Here is a 19,907-nt window from a genome sequence, read left to right on the forward strand (position 1 = left end):
ACAAGGTTTTACTATACTGTATAAAATATTACAACTTCATATACAACACCGCAACATCTTATAAAAATAATACGACTTCAAATAAATCACTACAGAAACATATGAAATTACTACGACTTTTATAAAATATCGCAACAACATGTAAAAATATTCAACTTTTATCATTTATTTAATATACATAATAATTCTTCAAATTAAATTGTAAATACCATTTGTACCATTTCTCAACTTAAATAGACCAACTAAATATAATTTAATTTTTAGGTTAGATACCAAATTTACTGATTCTAATAATGGTGTATCATAATATATCTAATATATATATCAGGCAAAACTAAGTTAGTTGATAACCTTGTTAACGTTTCTGTACAATCATATATCTAATATATACTAATCTGTATAATTTATATTATTATATAATATAAAAAGGTTCACCACATAAAATTTAAATTTATGAAATAAACATATCATGTAATATATAGTATAAAGTAATATATTATTTAATTCTATTATAATAAATATATTAACTCATAATTTTAAATATAATTATTTTATGTTTCCTTTTACCTCGGCCTCACATAATGAACTTCATTAATATGTCCATCATTTCACAGAAAATGATTATGTTGCTACTGTGAAATGATGGAAACATTACACTTACACAACATCCCACATTTCACATATAATATATTTAATTCCATTCCTTCTCCTTCTTCATAAAATATACATGCAGACTACCATAAACCATGCACGGCCCTCCTCTCCTATTTCCATTTTGACCATTTTTTTTTCTTTTCTTTTTTTTAAAAACAGAACACCCAACCCAAAATACCCTATAATATTTCCTCTCCTCTACTCTCCGTCCATCACTCGTTTCTTCTTTCTTTTTATTTCTCAATCTAAGCTCATTCTTTCAATACACTTCCAGCACCCACATCTTCTCCCTTTTCCTTTCTTTCTTCACTTAAATATTAGGCATCATACCCTTCTTCCATTTATTTTTCTTCTTTTCCATACAAAAGTAAAACAGAAAACCCCCTTCCCATACACCGAGCTTCACTCCCCTCGTCTACACTACCCCAAAGAAAACCCTCTCACAATTACACTTCACAAGGCCTGTAAAATTGTCATATCCTATTTATTTGAAATAAACCCACCAATCTAACAAAATCTCATTCCCTCTGCATTAAAATTTGCGTGCCCATATTACACCATCACACAACAAACCCAACACTCAAACACCACACACCAAAGGCAGTTACTCATAAACACCAAGCACAATGCATGATAGGAACCCTTAAGTTTCACAATTTTCACAGTTTCAGTTAAAGCCACTCAACATGCTCAAAACAGAAAAAGAAATGTAATAGTACAACAGGTTTAAACCAACCAAACAGGCATATCATAAATTCACTCTTAGAAAAGGCCTAGCTCTCTTACCTGGTTTTCTCAATGAGCAGCTAATTGAAAACGTCCTAACAGGAACCCACTCAACATTAAAATTACAGAACCTACAAATCACCAAATTGGTGATAGAACACAGCTCTTAGAGCTCCAATAGGCAGAGAATGGAAGGAAAAACACACGGGAAAAATGAAACTAGCAAAGTTGCATGCCCTAGGTTCAAGATAGTTGAAGAAAAAGGGGAAAAGCGACTTACCGGTCGGAACAAGAAATTGTTCGATTCAAAGTGAAGCCCTTGCTACCGCGATCGTTTAGGCACCTTCAATTCAAAATTCAAACGGTTTAGCATTGAGATATTTTAGAGAGAAGGTAGAGTTATTATTTAGGAGAAGAGTTTTTGTTTTTAGAGAGAGAAGGGAAAATTGACAAATGGAGACAATCTGATTTTTAGAAAACTCCTTCCTAAAGTCATGGGTCCTTAGCTTATGGGCTGGTTGCCTCAACATAAGGCTCAATAGCCTTATTATTTTTCAGGCTCTTACATCTAATCTACCGTATCCTATAACTTACTAAAAAATATACATAGAACAAAAACTATATAAATATACATAACATTAATCTAACTACGCAACTAAAAAATTAATCCGTTGAATATATGTAAAGATTAACATTTCTTAGATGGATAGTGTACCTACAAACTCAAACTCTCATTGCCACTTTTAAAAATTCAAAACTCTTATTAATTCATATTCCAAAAACATCTCTCTTTATAAATCCCTCGATGGACGAAGAAAATAAAATACTCCCTAATAAAACTTAAACTATTCACCCAAAATTCACAATATATTAATTGGCCCAGTAATATACTTATTTTAAAAGCTCTTCAAAAAAAATATCTAGAAAAGATAAATATAGTAAAATTTGTCTCGAAACTTAAAAAAAAGAAAAGAAAAGAGAATACGAGTTATTAAAAAAGAAAAAAAATAAAAAGAGAAACATTTATCCTCAATTTGTATATTTTACATTCGTTATTACTTTAAAATTATATGTAATAAAAAAAATCAGTTTTTACACATAACTTATTCTTATTTATAACCTCACTTAACTAAAGATACTTTTTCAATAACTAAAACGAAGGAATATAAATGTAATAATAAAATTATATACATGTATTTTTAACAGTACGTATTTTAAAATCGATATTCTTATCAACATCAAAATTTCTATTATTTTCTTCGAAGAAAGCATATACATTATAAAAGTTGAAAGTTGCCTTTAATTTGTGTAATATAGTTTTCGTATGAGTCTAATATAGTTGTATAATTTTTCAATGATTTTTGGCATTGTATTTGACTATGTGAGAATAATTATAAAAATCAGAATAAGAATGATATAAATGTATAGAATAAGTTAGAAAATAAAAGTAGAGAAGTAGGGTATAAGTAAAGGTTTTAAAATAGTATTAATGAGTGTCGTTTGGGGCATTCGTAGTTACAGTCTTAGTTGGCTTACGCGGGGTCACCTACAGCTATGATAGAGGAATGAAGCAAAGAGTCCATAGACCAATAGAAGTTTAGTTAGCTGTTTCAAGCTTCAACGCCCCAGAACTACGCCTATCATCTTTTCTTCTCCCTCCTACTTACTTTTTATCCCTTTCGTTTCCTTCTCAAACGCTACGAGATTTCGTCATTCCTGTTTTATATCTCGTCTCGCATTTCCCCAAGTATCTGATCTAGGGTTTTTCACACTGTGCTCGTGAACACGAAAACAACCGTCATGGCGTCGCAGGAGCACATCGAGAAGATGCAGGCACGCCAGAATTTCCGGAATCTATGGCACACCGATCTCATGCGTACCATTCAGGCCGACACTCCTTGTAAGGAATTCCTCACTTTCTCTTTCTCTTTCACTTTTCCAATTTCTCTCTTTATCTTTATACTCATGTCGTCTCAACTCTTGATTTTTCGCAGATTGTTGCTTCGCGCTGTGGTGGTATGTGATCTGGAACTTTCTTCTATCTAATCGATGTTTTTTTTTGTCAAATCTGGTTCTCTGGATCTAATGAGTCTTCTTTTTGCTTTATTTTTTCCTCGATTGGACGCGGAAACAAATCTTTCATTTTCAATTTCGCTGTTTATTGTATTCGACTTGTAGATCCAGGATTGACGTTGACTTGCATTGACCGACGAAGTATTTTAGATTCTGCTTAAAATAGTTTCCACGCTCTGTTCTAATTGATCGGTGTTATTATTTGTTTAACTGTGTACTTTTAAAGTTATGTGGATCTGATGAAGAAAACATGAAATGCATTCGTATTCTTGTTGAAGGGCATGGACATACTATGCTTATTTCGAGTGGTGTAAGATTGTCCTGAAGTGACAAAAGAGTTGGTGCACGAAAAATGACTGTAGGGAAGCGTGTTCTCATGTTCTGTCTTTGGGTACAATAGTATATTGATGGTTGTAGGAATCTGGCCTCTTTCAGTATCTTATACTGGGTGGAGGGGTTCTTATTTGCTAAACCTCCACAACAGAGGAAGGGTTGTATGAGAATTTAATCAATCTAACAGGTTATAACAGAGTGAGATGGTATTGGATAAAGTATTACGGGAAATATTTCATACTGCATCGATTGATAAATATTGTGTATTATTGCACACTAGTTTCTGCAGATTTTTTGATCCTATAAACTTCATGAATTTGTTTTATATCCACCACAATCCACTCTTAGTTGGATCACAATTTTAGCTGGTCTACATTTTAGGCATGAAGTGAATTTATATTCTGCTGTAATTAATCTAATTTTCTTTTGTCCCATCATAGTGCACCGTGTGCGTCTTATCTTCTTCGCAAACGAGCTCTTTATGATGACATGTCAAGGTAATTGATTGATACTATTTCTGTTTTTTCCAACATTCCAAAATACTTTTTTTACAGAGTCTGTTTTTGTGATATATCTGTCGAATTATTTTTTCCAGATACACATGTTGTGCTGGTTACATGCCCTGCAGTGGTAGGTGTGGAGAAAGTAAATGTCCTGAATTTTGCCTTTGCACTGAGGTATAAAATGTGAACCTATTTTTCCTTACTTTTATTTGTACCTGGTATTGTGTCGGCATGTCATCTCTCTCCCTATCAGTCAGTTTGGCTGTGATGCCTTAACCATTGCATGATATTAGTCCTAAGTTTATAACAGATAATGGTATATCACATGTAGTCATTGTCGAAGACTTGAAATATGATTTAGGTATGAATTAATGGAAAAAATAAAACGCATAGCAGGATTTTATGGTTAGGCTAATAAATTGTTTCCAACTTTTGAGAGTAGCTTCGTTACTAATGTTATCTTGTTGAGTTTGGAATCATGACGTTTGATAAAAATGATTAACTCTTCATGGTGAAGGGTAAAAAGGGTGTGTTAAACTGTTTGATCATCAAATGAAAATCTGTTGATCTCTCCTAGTTATGTAGTGAAGCTAGCACTATGCAGATTTTAGATGCAGCTTTACTAGCAATAAAGGTAGTTGAATATTGAGGTTGAATTGATCTATATACTGTTCAGGATTTTTAAATTAAACTTTATAAATTTGAAGATCCATTGAAAAAAATTTTAATTGGACCTTACTGATAGTGTCTATTGGTCATTATCCAGTTAGAAAATTTTGAAACTCCGGGGAAACAGTTCCAAACTTACAACATTGGGAAAATTTAGCCAAAATTTTAAAATAAGGACGCTCGAGGTTTTAAAGCTGATTTTGAAAACGTTTATGATCAAATAAAAAAGCAGCTGAATGTCTTACACGGTTTTAGATAGCAATGTCCTTCAAAAAGGAAAATGTGGATCCAGTGGTGTGTCATTGTTAATGATGAACTGAAGCCTTTGTTATCGTCAAGAAGGACTTAGGAAGGGGTGGGCGTACTAAGTAAGCTCTTGATTCCATTTTTTAAGTTAAACGACAACTCATTGTAAGTTGTTGAGTTATTGTGTAGTTGAAAAGATTGAAAATGTACTGAAACTAGATTTAGAGCAAAAACTAACTGCTTTATTTAAACATTGGGTGTTTGAAAATGGCGTTTTGAACAATTATAAATTGTTATTTGCAATTAAATAAATGTCACGCAGGATTAATTTGGAGCTTGAATTTTGGGTGTTGAATTGTGTGATTGTTACATATAGCAAGCTATATTTATTGATGTGTGTATCATTGTTTCAGGTTTTCCTCTGCTTTGGAAACTCAGTTGCCTCAACTCGCTTTCTTTTGCAAGATGAATTTAACATTCAAACAACGCAATGTGATAACTGCATTATTGTACTTTCTCTCTCTCTCTCTCTCTCTCTCTCTCTCTCTCTCTCTCTCTCTCTCTGCTTTTCTCTGCATTCACGGCCAAATACATGCAATTTTTTTTCAATGATATTCAGTTAATTACGTGTAACTCTTCTTTTTAGGGTTTCATGTTTTGCCTTCAACAAATTGCATGCATATTCTCTATTGTTGCCATGATTGTTGGAAGCGAGGAAATTCAAGAGGCTTCTCAGTTACTATCTTGTTTGGCTGACTTTGTGTACTGCACGTAAGGCTTCCTCTTCTCTCTCAATTTTCAATTAATTGTGCACGTTATATTGGAAGGAGTTTGTACTAAATTTATTCTTCTGTTTATTTGTAGGGTCTGTGCATGCATGCAGGTAAGTTTGTTAATTATATCTGACATGGTTAATCACGATGTGGTACGCATGAAAATTGTCACTTGAGGAAATTTTGTTTGCAGACTCAGCACAAGATTGAAATGGACAAGCGTGATGGGAAATTTGGACCCCAACCAATGGCAGTGCCCCCTGTTCAGCAGATGTCACGCATTGATCAGCAAGTTCCTCCTTCTGTTGGGTATGCACCACAACCTGCATATCCGCCACAACCAGCGTATGGACAACCCTATGGTTATCCACCTGCCCCACCACCTTCTCAAGGATACCCAGCCCCTGGATACCCCCCAACTGGTTATCCCCCAGCTGCCTATCCTCCACCAGGGTACCCCCCATCTGGCTACCCTAGGTGATTACTTTAGCTTCCATTGTATTCTCTACACCGCTAATTGATTGGTTCATAAAACAATCGCACATGTTTCTGGTGAAATGCAATAGTTCCATCTCATCTGTTAATTATTTTGCATTTCCCATTACAAGTTTTGTTATGACTTGACACATTATGATTCCTGTCCTACTTTCTATTTTGTATATTGTTCTCGTTGGTGTTCATAAATAGTTCACTTTTTGTTATGTGCAATATCCCGGTATAATATAATATACACTTTTCCAAATATGTTTAGAAAACAACTCGTGATTAAATGTGTGATGTAAACTGGGCTATTTTAGCAGTCATACATTATTAGGGATGACACCAATCGGGTATGACTAGTGCATATCCATTCTCCATGCTGTTCTGTTTTATTACTCGGTAGTTGTGATTTTTTTTTTATAGCTGTGGGTACTTATAAATGTCTGTAAATGTTTTTTATATTTTATTTTTTAATTTTAAATAAAATTATTTAAATAAAAATTAATTTTAAAGTACAGCGTAAATATAGTTGTATAAGTATATTTAATTTTTAAAATGAAATTTAAATGAGTAATATTAAAATATAATTTAAGAGATTAATTCTGTAAAATATAACTTTTATCTTTGGTGATAAAGTTTACTTGTGACAAGGGATCAAACAGAAATAAGCTTTGGGGTTTGACGAAGTTCAATATCATTAGTTTCATCTATTTATTATATATATATATATATATATATATATATATATATGTCCGATGTGCCTTGAAATTATGTGTAATGTTTTATAGATATATCTATAAACAAGACTTTATTGGGTGTTGCTTATTACATAGATTGCTTTTTATTTTCTAAAAACTGATATTAGGAGATAAGAGCATTTCGGAAAGTAATTAGTTATTGTATTGAAAATGAATACAAAATTTATATTGAGTGTCATCTTGTCACGATAAAATAAAATAGAATTTGTAAAGCAAAAATAATCAAAGAATAAAGAAAAATAATACCGAAAAATATTGAAAAGCCTTCTGAGATTTGAAACAAAATGTTAGTAGTTAATAAATATAACTACTCTCTCTCGAAAATAATAATTTAATCTTAAAAACACCTTAATTATTTAACTAAAAATGTAACAACTCAATTCAAATAAAATATAACTACGAATTTTATATCAATTTGAATGTAATAACAAGATAAATATTTTAATTTATATATAACTTATTATATATAATAAATTTGTTATTTGTACAATAGTTATCTTAAAATTATAAAATTATGCATTTACCTTATATTTTGTTTTTTATTTTACTTTATTTTAATAAGTGTACTTTTTTTCTCGTGCCATATTATGATATTTGTACTGAATAAACTAATAAATTTAAAGCTCCATTTTTAATTAAAAAACTCTTCAAGAAGTCAAGATCCGATATTTTCAATAACTGAGCCAGGTCTTGAGATTATATTGTAGTATTCTTATTTTTTTTTGGACAAGTGTGTTGAAGGGTTTACTTTATTATAATTTAATAATATAATAAGTCGAAAATACATATTAGGCATTATAAGAAAATATAATTGGGTATAATATAATATTAACATTTTGAATATTTAATTTGATGTTTATTATAATTTGCGAAAACATATTTTTGAATAAGAGGTTTACAAAATAATTTATTTGGCAATAAAACTTCCATGTTTAAGATTGATACGCCGTGCAAGTCAATCTATTTAATTTTAAAAGGGTAAATAAATATAAGATTTAGTATACTATAAAAAATTTAATGTAATGCTATTAATAATGCAATCACAACAAGTCTTTCGTTTATGTTTCTTTAAATGTTAGATCTAGATTTATTTTAATTTCTTAACATTTGTTTAGTTTTAATAATTCAGTGTAACTTGAATCTAACGCAAATTAGATATGTCATGCATCTAAAGAAATCGACGAAGGCAACATTGATTGTAGTGATTTAGTTAAGTCTGATAACTCTATTAAACCATTACTTACTAATATATTAAATAATGCTTAAAGTAAGCTTACCTTAAATCCTGTTACTATAATTTTAAATCAACTAATATTTCGTGTGCATTCTGTCAAATATCGTACATAGTTTAGAATAGATTAACTTATAAATAAATTCTAACCATGTCGTACGGGTTTTTAATTCATATATTAAATTTCTTTTACATGTTAAACGATAACAAATTTAACATAACTAAATTAAAAAATATTATATTTATTTATTTTTAATGTTTGAAATAAAAAATATTTATGATAATAATAAATTTCAATTTTACGTCAAACTTAAAAATTGAAAATACATTTAATTAAAAAATAAATTACACAAAATTTCATACAACGAATTGTTATAGGAATCATTCATCAATTGGGTCTCAAATGTAAATGTTACAATGTGGTTCTACACGTTTAATTTGGCCACCTCTATAAAATTTTACATTTTACATATCATGGAAACTAAATATATGGTTGCTTTCTATATATATTTATATTGTTTATCAATTATTATTATTTTAAAAAAGTATAATTATAAGTAAATTAAAAAAATATTATTATAATTAAATATTATCATTGATAGACCAATAAATACATGCATTCACTAAATCTTCTGTTAATAAATGCATGCATTTAGTAAACAAATTATCGAAATAAACCTTTTAGACATATAATTCCGTTCAATACATTAAAACTTATTTTAAAAAAGTACACGATTTTATAATCTTCCTTCATATGTTATTTTAAAACTACAAAATCCTCTCGTTAAAGTACGTTGACATAATAATAAATTTAAAACCCAAGATTCTTAAATAAGATCTTAGATTAAAAAAGTAATTATTATATCCAGAAAAGTTTCACAATAATAAACAAGAAATAATCATATACTAATTAATAATAAGAAAATAACTATTTTATGTTTTAGAGATAACATTTTTTAATATCTTCCAGTTTTCTCCTCCTAAGTTGCAAACGTTCGAAACAAAACAAAAAACTTCTCTGTCTTTTTATGACCAAAATTTGTCGAAACTGTGATGCCCTTCACTCACTGCCACTCAATTCCTTCACTTCCCAATCCCAACATCCTAAAACTAAAACATTTGCTTTCAAGTTGCAAAACGGAAAAATAATAATAATAAATCTCACCAATTTGGTAAATCACAGAAGCAACAAATTAAAAATGAAATTTTTATTAATGAACTTTTTTCACAACTAAATTCATTTTTAGCATGGTTGGAATAAAATCAATTTTATTATTTTCTATAAAAGAAATAAGGATACCAAAACCCTAAACCATTTTACTGCTCGCGTGCTTTCTGTCCTTGGTGATGAACCTTCATAGTTTTACATCCAAAATTGGTATTTGTAAACAACCAAATTAAACCTTAATAAACTGCAAAATGGTTTTCTTTTACTTTAGTTTACATTTTAAAGGGAAGTTTTTCATAATAATAGAAGATCATGAATCAGATCCGAAATCTACAAAATTCATGTAAATGATATACAATTAAAGTCTCAATCTTTCCTCTGGCCTCTGTATATTTACACATACACAAAAAATTAAAAACGAAGAAGAAAGAATGAAAAACAGAACATGTTGTTCGATTCTTCTTCATCAATTTCCATTCCCCAAAACGAGATTATTTCAAATACCATTGATGAAGCTAGGAAGCAGGAAAAAGAGGCTGCTCAGAGATCCCAGACGCAGCCCAGAGTCTTTCAATGAAAGTACCTTGCATATCGTCTGGTATGAAGGGTGTTCTGCAGAGAGGGCACGTTTTCTGATCGTAACCCATCCAACGGTCCAAACATCCTCGGTGGAATATGTGTCGACAGTTGGCCAGCCGTCTGATCTCATCGTTTTTCTCGAACTCCGTGAGACAGACGGCGCAGGTTTCGGGTGGGTCGAGGAGGTCGCGGAACTTCACTACGGGGAGGATTTCCCGGATAAACGTGGCGGAGACGGATTCGAATTCTGGCATTCCGGTGTGGACTTCGGGCCAAGCAATGTCGGGCTCGAGGAAATCGTGGAGGCCCATGAAACGGAGAACGGTGCAAATGAGCCTCCGGAGGAAGCCCAAGAGGGAGAGGAGTTGGAGGAGAAGCTTCGGGAAGAGAAGCTCCGTGTAGCCCACAGGGAAACCCATGAGATTAGAGCTCTTGTTGGTATTGTTTCAGAAGAGAAAAAATGTCCAAGAGAGAGAGTGAGAGTGAGAGGGAGAAGTGAATAACTCTACGCTAAATAGATAGATGAAGAAGAGTTTGAGGTTGGAATGACAACAATGGCAGCTAATAAAGTATCCCTTTTTTTCTTCTCAGATAAATAAAAGCTGCACTCTTTTTTTCTCAAACTAACTTAACTTTTTTATTTTATTTAACAATTTTTACCATAAATATTCACTAATATCTTTTTTTTTCCATTTCGTCGATTTTGTTTTATGAGATTACTAACAAAGACGTTTTGAGAAAATAGTAGAAAATTTATTGGTAAATAAGAAAATTAATATCTGTATTTTAAATTAAAATAAATGTTTATAAAAACAAGTAACTTTAAAAAACTTCTTATTATAAAATAATTTATTTTTTAACATCTTATTTTTAGCAATTTAAGAAGTTATAAAATTGATAAAAAAAAATAGATTTGTTTCACAATAAAATATATAATATTACTATAGTTATCAAAACTAAATAAATTTAATAATAAAATATATAAAAAATAATTAAGAAAAACTATTAGACGATAAAGAAAAATATTTGTTGCATCATCGTTCTTCACTAAAAATGCTTCAACATCTATCTTTCATTTGTTTACATGTGATCATCGCAAAAGAAACAATCAAACATAAAAGAAAGATCAAAAGAAACAATAAGGTAAGTTAATGTGCAAAAGAGCTTTCATAAACAATTAAATCATATAAATACACAAAAGGTAAGCTAGCTGAAATATAAATAGTACTGAAACACTTAATAACATGTTAAAATTTCATCATATAGCTTTCACATATTTATACATGAAATTTGACTCTTCTAACTCAAATTGTTTGAATATGTGTCATAGAGTCAGACTAGTGAAGTCATGCATTGATGGTGACAAAAATATTGCTCTACTGCACTGATACACAATGTTAGTTGTTGTCACGGTCATAAAAACCCTAGGGTTGTCCTTATGACAAGATCTCAAGTCACTTTCACCACCTAATCATTTTCCTCTACATGAGTACGGATGATTAGTAGAGTTCAAGGTCATTACACAAAATACAATAGACCTTACTTCAATGGCCACCGTAGTGAAACACATTAAATGGAAATCCCTCCTTGAAAATATCATATAATACATCCATTTTCACTTTAAAAACCATATACAACATTTGCCACACATGTTCACAATAATATTATTACTTAATAAAACACCATAATATTCTTAAACAAACATAAACTCCATGGTAAATTTATCTCAAACACATCAAAATAGAAGACAAATTCAACATACAAATTATAATACAAGAGTGGTGCTCAATGACGTCCTTTTATCACTCAGTCTCAAAACATTCATAAAATTCGTTGCTCAACAGTACAAAATTGGTGTTCAATGGCCTGAAGCTAAAATGTTCCTATACCTTCACAATGAACTAGCGCTCAACGTTAACCTTCCATCGTTCAGCATTATATCAAATATCAACAAATGAAATTTTGTGATTTGAAAAAATGAAACCACTTCAAACGAATTTAACACTACTAATTAAATTTTTTTATAGCAATTGTGGTATGATGTGTTATATTTATTACTGTGAGTGTCTTAAATTCAAATTTGGTATGATTGATACTTGTATGAAGCTTGAATTGTGGTTTTGTGACGTTGAAACTCATTGACTTTATTGTCGTTAAACACTATCCATCATCATTAGGTGAATTTTGTCACATTAAATTTTGAGAGCTCTAGTGATTCTCTCTTTGGGTGCGTACTAGGCCTGTTAGACTATTTATTATGAAAATTATTCCAATACTTAAGTCGTTAGAATAAATATCACCTCATTCCGAAATTAGGCTTTCAAGTATTGGTTTCTATAATGACTAATTATTTTTTTCACTAAAATTAATCATTACTTAAAATTTTTCATATATATATATATATATATATATATATATATATATAAAATAGTTTTTATTATAAATGATTTTTTAATTGATAGATATAATTGTCTCTATTATAAATTGATATCTAAAGTGATTAGTAATCTTAGTTATCAAGATTTTTATATAAAAGAATTAGTTTTTAAATTGGTTTATAATTAAAATGCAACTCATGCTTAAATATTTGTTTATTTATTTATTGTCTTATTCATTTAATCTCCTTTCACTATATATTACTTCCATGTTAGGGAATTTCAATTTCTCTTTTCTAACAAATAAATTAAAAGTTATTAAATATATTTTTCTCTAAATTTTATTTAAAAATTATAATTCACTGTAATATCAAATTTTGATATAATTTGGTATTCAAACTTTAAAATTAAGTAAATATAACTTTTTTTTTAAATATATTAATATAATTTGATTAAGAGAATTATATTAATTAATTTTTAAAGTTTGAACACTAAAATATATCAAATTTTCAAACATGAACGATTTAATTTTGTATTCAAATTTAAAAATTAAAAATATATTTAACTCTTAAAAAATACTTAAAAAAGTAATCATATATTTAAATAATAAATTATACATCATTAATAATATTTAATATAAATATTTTTTAATTAAAATTAAATTAAATTTAATATTCTAAATGAATAATTGATAGTAACTATCATTAATCAAATTAACTTTGTTTTAAAATAATTTTGAAATTAATTATTACTAACAACAATAATAACTTTTAATCAAAAACTAAATTTAACACCACCATTTAATATTGATTTATAAAATAAATGATTATTAGAGTTGGATTTTGTTGGACTAAATTATTGAAAACCAATTTTAAAATAATTAATTTGATTTGAATGTCACTAAAATCACAGTTACAAAAAAATTACTCAGAAGACTTAAAAGAGTTAAATATTAAGAAATAAATCCCAAGTTTTAAATTCAAATAAACATTATTATTTTAAAATATATTAAATTAATTTTGTATTGACATTAATTATCAATATCGTTGATATTATTAATGGCTTAAACATATTTAATTTTAATCTTATAATAATAATTATTACTCATAAGTATATTTAATATTACTTTTTAATAATAACCATAATTAAAAGTAAATATTGGTTATTTCTTAATGAAAATCGCTTTGACTAATATAAATTTATAGTAATTTTCATTAACTTTTTTTTATCAATAATTAAATTTAAATAATATTTTATTAATTGCATTAAGTATATTCATTATTAATTATAAATTAATAATATAAAACAAGAAAACACTTTAACTATTTAAAAGATAAAGAAACGTGGACAAAAATTGTATCCTGGGAATTCATTTCTAGAAGGTAGAATCAATACAAAAAAGTGACAATAATATAAGCTTAGGTGAATTCAGGATGCGGAGGAGGAATTTTGACTTAAACATCTGCTTATTGAATCCATGGGAGTTTTTTTTTTTTTTGGGTTTATTTTGAAAAAAAAAAATGAATGCATGAATGGATAAAAAAAGGTGATAAAATTTTTAATATCCTAAAACTTCTTTAAGAATAATTTTTTTATTTATTAATAAAATTATTTATGTTAAAATATATTATAATTTTTGAAGATTAAAAAAACGAGATTTTTTTTACTAATAAAATAATTTATTATAAAAATTAGTAAACATTTATAATAATTTTATTTTATTTTATTTTCAAACAGAATTTTATTATTAATTTAATAAATTTATATTAGTACTAAAACAAATTTGTTATTATTTTTAAAGATGTCTAAAACAAAAAAAAAGTTACCTATTTGGATCCTAAATGGGACTGCAATGAGAGTAAAAAATCAGAAATAACCTTTTAATTTTAATGGGAATCTTTAATGTGGTTACATTTTTTTATAATAATTTTAATTTTTCATATTTTTTTCTTGTTAAAAGTAATTATAAATATAGTGGTAAAACCATGAACACAGTGATGTTTTGTGATGAAAGTTGTAACTGAGGGTTGAATTGACAGTGACAAGAAAGACACTGCTTTGAATGATGTTAAGAAAACTCAGATAACATAATCTATTCAAAGATGATGATAATGACGATGATGATGGAGAGATTTTCTTCATCCGTTCATTCCCTTTGCCTTGTCTGAATCTTTTGCATGCGTCAAAAGTGTAACAAATCAAACTTACCTCGTTAAAGTAGCGGGGAAATCAATAAAGCAAAATCACATCAATTATCTTATATTATAAATAATATTTTGACACTGTATATTTTATAACATTTTAACATTTAATATTATCTATTTATTATTATATGTTATTGATGTATAGTGATATTTATGATTATTATGAATCGTATTTGGAAATTTCATATCGATTAGAGATAAGGTTAATTTATAATATATAAGTAAGGTGCAAATCTCACTTTACAAGTCGGTTTTATGAGGTTGAGTTAGGCCTAAACTTATCTTCTAATATGGTATCAGAATCATGATTAGAACCTATTCTAGCGACTTATCTATATTTCAGTGTGAAGAAAAACAACTTATCTATACTTCGGCGTTGAGTTAGGTCTAAACTCACCTTTAAAGAACATTAGTTTTATTTAGTGAACATACTAAATGTATTGTTTGTACCCGTCATTTTTCCTAACTAAAGTAAAGGCTGTTGTACTAAGTATTAAAATGGATTTAGAATAGTCAACTTGCCTAATCTGCCTATTGTATGAATTAAACTTGAATAGCTTCCATTTTGAATTGAGTTGGGGACAGACGAGTGAGTTGGCCTAATTTGAAATGTGTTATGGTATTAAATAGAATTATTAAATAAAAAAATATTTAAAAATTTATTATTTTAATATTTTAAATTAAAAAAAAGTTGTAAAGTTAGTGAGTGGTTGGGTAAGCAGGCATGAAAGAGCAAAAAATGAAAGATGGTGGATTTTAGTAAGACATCACCATTCACGGAGTTGCTGTCCCATATGATAGGCGTGCATTACCAACAACATATTTTTTAGCAACCCTTCATTCTTATCACCTTTCATGTTTCACCATTTTTATCCTTTTCTTTCTCTCTCCACAACGTGCCTTTCACCTCACCAGGAGACAACCCAAATGCCCTCTTTTAAACTGCCCTAATTCAACATTTTTATATTTTTTTTCTATAATTATTAAAAAATATTTTCATATAATACATTTTCTTTTCTTTTTTTTCCATAACTCATAAAAAATATGCTATGATAGTTTCTGTTTGTTTGTTCCTTTGTAAAGGCTGTTGGATAGTGAGGTGCACGATCTAACATTTGCGCCTCCTACTATGTTACCACATTCTTCAATATCAAACATTTATCATCACTCCTTTACAGTGTCTCTAATAAATCATTATAGCTTATTTTATGAATAATTTTTATGCAGTACTTCCTCAATCACATCATGTGCTATTCCTGGTTTTTCGAGAATGTAGTGTTGACCTTAATTTCTTCTGTCGATTAATTGTTCATTTAATAAAAAACTAATTTATAGCTTTTTAAACTACAAGTACTAATAAATGTTTCTTAAAGCTCAACAATATAATTCATCTAAATATTCAACTCTGTATTTAATTAAATGAACAAAACTAAATGCGCCCTCTTCTAAAATATTTATGTTTAATTAATGTATACGTTGTCAACCATTTAAAAATTAATAAGAAAAAAAAAATGCTGATTAGTATAAAAAAGTAAAGTAGAACGTTTTTTATTATTCATTTCTAAATATTTTTATATTTATTTATTTATCCTTTTCCAAAGTTCAAAATCACATCATTATTAAATCTGGTTTTGGTTCGCACAAGAGTTAAAACATGTTTGAAAATCGAGAGTAAAACAATTGATGGTGGGAAGGTCAATTATGAGTTAAAGACAAAAGCCCGTGACAGTAGTAATTAGGATGGAAAAATACCCGACGCATATATGCAGATAAAATTAAAAAGTAAATAATTGATATTTATGAATATTTATTACTTATGGAAAATGAATATTTAAATATTAATTTATTAAAAGATAAAGTGTACTTATCATCTTACTCTTATATATTTTAAAAAAATTAATATTAAAATTTAATTTATATCTAAAAATATTTTTTTAACGGTATTTTATGAGAAATGGAATGAATAATAAATTATTATTATTTCTATAAGTCAAGTAGTAGTTGGTCCTTGGGCGATTCTCATGCTAAAGCAAACTTGTCTTCAGATGTTGGTTTGAATTAAGGATGTCGTCGTAATACATTTTTTTTAAAAATTTAAATTTCAAAGAACATACTATAAAGAAGGAAGAACTTTTCTTTTTGGAAGGTTTTTTATTTTAAAGAAAACGTGGAACTGATCTCCAAACACGTACTTAATCTTAATTTTGAAAATTAATTTTTATAGTAAAGTATTGTTTATTTGATGTGGCAAAAGATGTTATTATTTATTTATTATATAAATTAAAATAATATTATTGTAGTTTGAAAAATATATGATGATTAAACAGAAATTACACTCATTTCCCTCCTCAATTCTTGCGTTAAAGAAATTGCTTATTTTTCAAAATGTCACTTTTTCTTTTTTCTTTACTCGTTTTACATGGTATATCTTTTCTTTTTCCTTTTTGGTTGTCACTGTCTTACACATGACATGCATAAAATGAAGGGGGAATAAAATTTTAAAAGTTTAAATTTATATTCTACTATTTATTTTATTAATTTTAGTTCCTCTGCAGTCAAATATCTTAACTTAAGAAAAGAAAGCAATATCATGGTTCTTCAAAATCTCTCTTCTTTTTTAAAATGCAACAAGTAATTTTTCTAAAACTGCCAAATATATATTTATTTAATAATCTTTCTACTAATGCGATAGAAAGTGATCACTGTACTGTATTTTGAAAACTTATTGGATTTGATTACTAAACTTAAATTGAATAAAATAAATAGATAAGAACCTGAAATAGGAGTTTTCCTTCAAAGGAACGTCTAAAAAACAACGATTAATTTTGTAATTAGGTTATATTTTTTATCAGCAAAATATATATCCAAAATTTTACTCAAAAGGATTGCTGATGTTAATTCAAGTAACGCTGAAGTATATTCTTTAAAGAAAACAACCTAAATTAAGACAAATAATGAGTTTTAATATTATTATTGGTGTGTCGAAAAAGTTATTATGAAGAAGACTCAACACTAATAATAAAACAGAAGTTCAAATCCAGACAAAAAATTAATACTATTTTTAACCTAAAATTTTAAAACAATAAATACTCAAAAAGTTACATGAATTTTAGATTTACATTTAAATTAGAAATAAAAAATAAATAGAAATGGAAAAATAAGAGGTAATGGGAGGGAATATTTTGAATGATGGGCCACACTAGATTAGAGGACGGTTCCATAAGCTGCATTGTGTTAGGCTACCAACCACCATACAGCAGCACCACTGCCAATCCTCTTTGCTAATTTTCTCTCGCTTATTTTCTAATGCACCCAAGATAGCTATGGTGTTAAAATATCACGGTCTTTTCTTCTTAGAAAAATTGTATCTTTAACCATTCTTTTCCTAACTTATATATAACCGTTCATGTAACATTTTGCAATTGGTTATTTTAAATATATAAACCCATAAAATAGTAAAATAAATATGTTGTGAAAAAATTATTAAAAAAATTAAAATATTATGATTTTTCTTTTCAGAAAATATATCTTTAAATTTCTTTTCATAATTATTTTACAACCACTTTGTAATTGATTTGTTTTAAATATACGAACTAATAAAATATATTATCAAAAAAATTATTAAAAAAATTGTCAAAATATGATAGTCTTTGTTCTTATATTCTACTCCTTCTTTTTTTCACAAATACCTATGTAACTCCACTCACCAAAACCCAACTATGTACTATGTATGATGTATCACACAACATTTAAAGAAAAAATTAACAGATAATTAGGCAAGCTAAATCCAATTATTTTTAATCATCTTCATCCCACTTGTTGTGTTATTATTACTTTTTGAAATTGGTTATCACCTAAAAAAAATCAAATTATTATCAATAAATATTTAAAATAAAATCTAAATAAAATTATAAAAAATATAAAGTATAATACAAATTAAATTAAAATCTAATTTTAATTAAATTTAACTTAATAAAGTATAATTAAATTTTTATTTTAAATTTTTGTAAATAATAAATATATATGTGTACAAATAATATAATATTCACATTCAATCTATTAAACAAATATTAAAATACTTAGTACTTATTATTTTGCAAATAATAAATATCTACAAATACAACCCATTCAGTCTTAATCGAGATGAGCTTAGTTGCCCTAACGATTCCAAAATATTTAATCGAAAAGTAACAGAAGTTGCCTGCCATTAGGTTAAAAGTAAAACCCAAAACTAGACCACAGCAGTGCCTTACAATATGGTTGTCAGATACTGTCTTTCGCTCATGACAATGGACAAAAGCTTCAAAATAAGAGTTGACAAAGATAATGTGCAACAAGTACACATATTTGCATGTGCAAAATGGTTCTATATGCACCCCTATTATCAACTCTTCAACTCTTCAATTTCACACGTGAGAGCACGTTCATCATTAGAGATGTTGACACAAAATATCTCCAACTTCATTAATAACAACAAATTTAAAAAAATAAAGACAAGCCAGACATCAAAATATTGGCATATGCATGCCCTTTCTAATGTATAAGCTAAATAATATTTTTATGGTGTAAACCCTAATCATTGTTCCATGATTTAGTTGCATCCTTCTGGCAATGGACTAACTCCAATGATATTGTGTTTGATGGAAAATGTTATAGCCATATATGGTACTAAGAAAACTGTTTATATATTCTTGATCCCTCAGAGACATGCACAGAACACAAAGAAATAAATAAAGAAAACCTAAGTACAAGTTAAGCAAGGTATGGTGTGTGTGTGTGTTTTTTATTGAATTAGGTTAAGTGAATCTATGATCTGTATTGTACCATAGTAGGATTAAAATAAGAACAACAATGATCTATGTTTTATGTTTTACTAATATTATGTTCAGCATCTGGACAGCCTAGGCAAAAAGTCGCATGTACAAATTCAGATACCTTCTTTCTTCATTTTCTTGGTGTCTTAGATTCTTTCACAAACTCTTTGTACCTTCTACCGTACGCGTTTTAGTTGTAGAATACTGTCTAGCTTTTCGTTAAGCTATCTTTTCAATAATATTATTGGGACACTCGAAATTAATTGTAATTTTTTAATTAAAGAAATATTACATGATCATTTTTCTTCTCGTACCTTTGTT

At 28.1% G+C, this 19,907-nt stretch overlaps 2 protein-coding genes across 2 annotated transcripts; one reads left to right on the forward strand and one right to left on the reverse strand.

Moving 5' to 3' along the window:
• The first annotated feature begins 2,876 nt into the window (after window positions 1–2,876).
• Window positions 2,877–6,679, forward strand: LOC106769398. The gene is made up of 8 exons (XM_014655005.2): window positions 2,877–3,280; window positions 3,375–3,396; window positions 4,227–4,283; window positions 4,382–4,463; window positions 5,618–5,713; window positions 5,851–5,975; window positions 6,069–6,087; window positions 6,171–6,679. Exons 1-8 carry the CDS (start codon window positions 3,181–3,183, stop codon window positions 6,456–6,458), a joined length of 789 nt encoding a protein of 262 aa, XP_014510491.1. The 5' UTR covers window positions 2,877–3,180; the 3' UTR covers window positions 6,459–6,679.
• Window positions 6,680–9,802: 3,123 nt separating this feature from the next.
• Window positions 9,803–10,733, reverse strand: LOC106767820 (E3 ubiquitin-protein ligase RHA1B). The gene has a single exon (XM_014652773.2). It carries the CDS (start codon window positions 10,610–10,612, stop codon window positions 10,130–10,132), a length of 483 nt encoding a protein of 160 aa, XP_014508259.1. The 5' UTR covers window positions 10,613–10,733; the 3' UTR covers window positions 9,803–10,129.
• Between the last annotated feature and the right edge of the window lie 9,174 nt (window positions 10,734–19,907).

This window comes from Vigna radiata, chromosome 7 (assembly GCF_000741045.1).
Source record: "Vigna radiata var. radiata cultivar VC1973A chromosome 7, Vradiata_ver6, whole genome shotgun sequence".
In the NCBI taxonomy this organism is placed as follows: domain Eukaryota; kingdom Viridiplantae; phylum Streptophyta; class Magnoliopsida; order Fabales; family Fabaceae; genus Vigna; species Vigna radiata.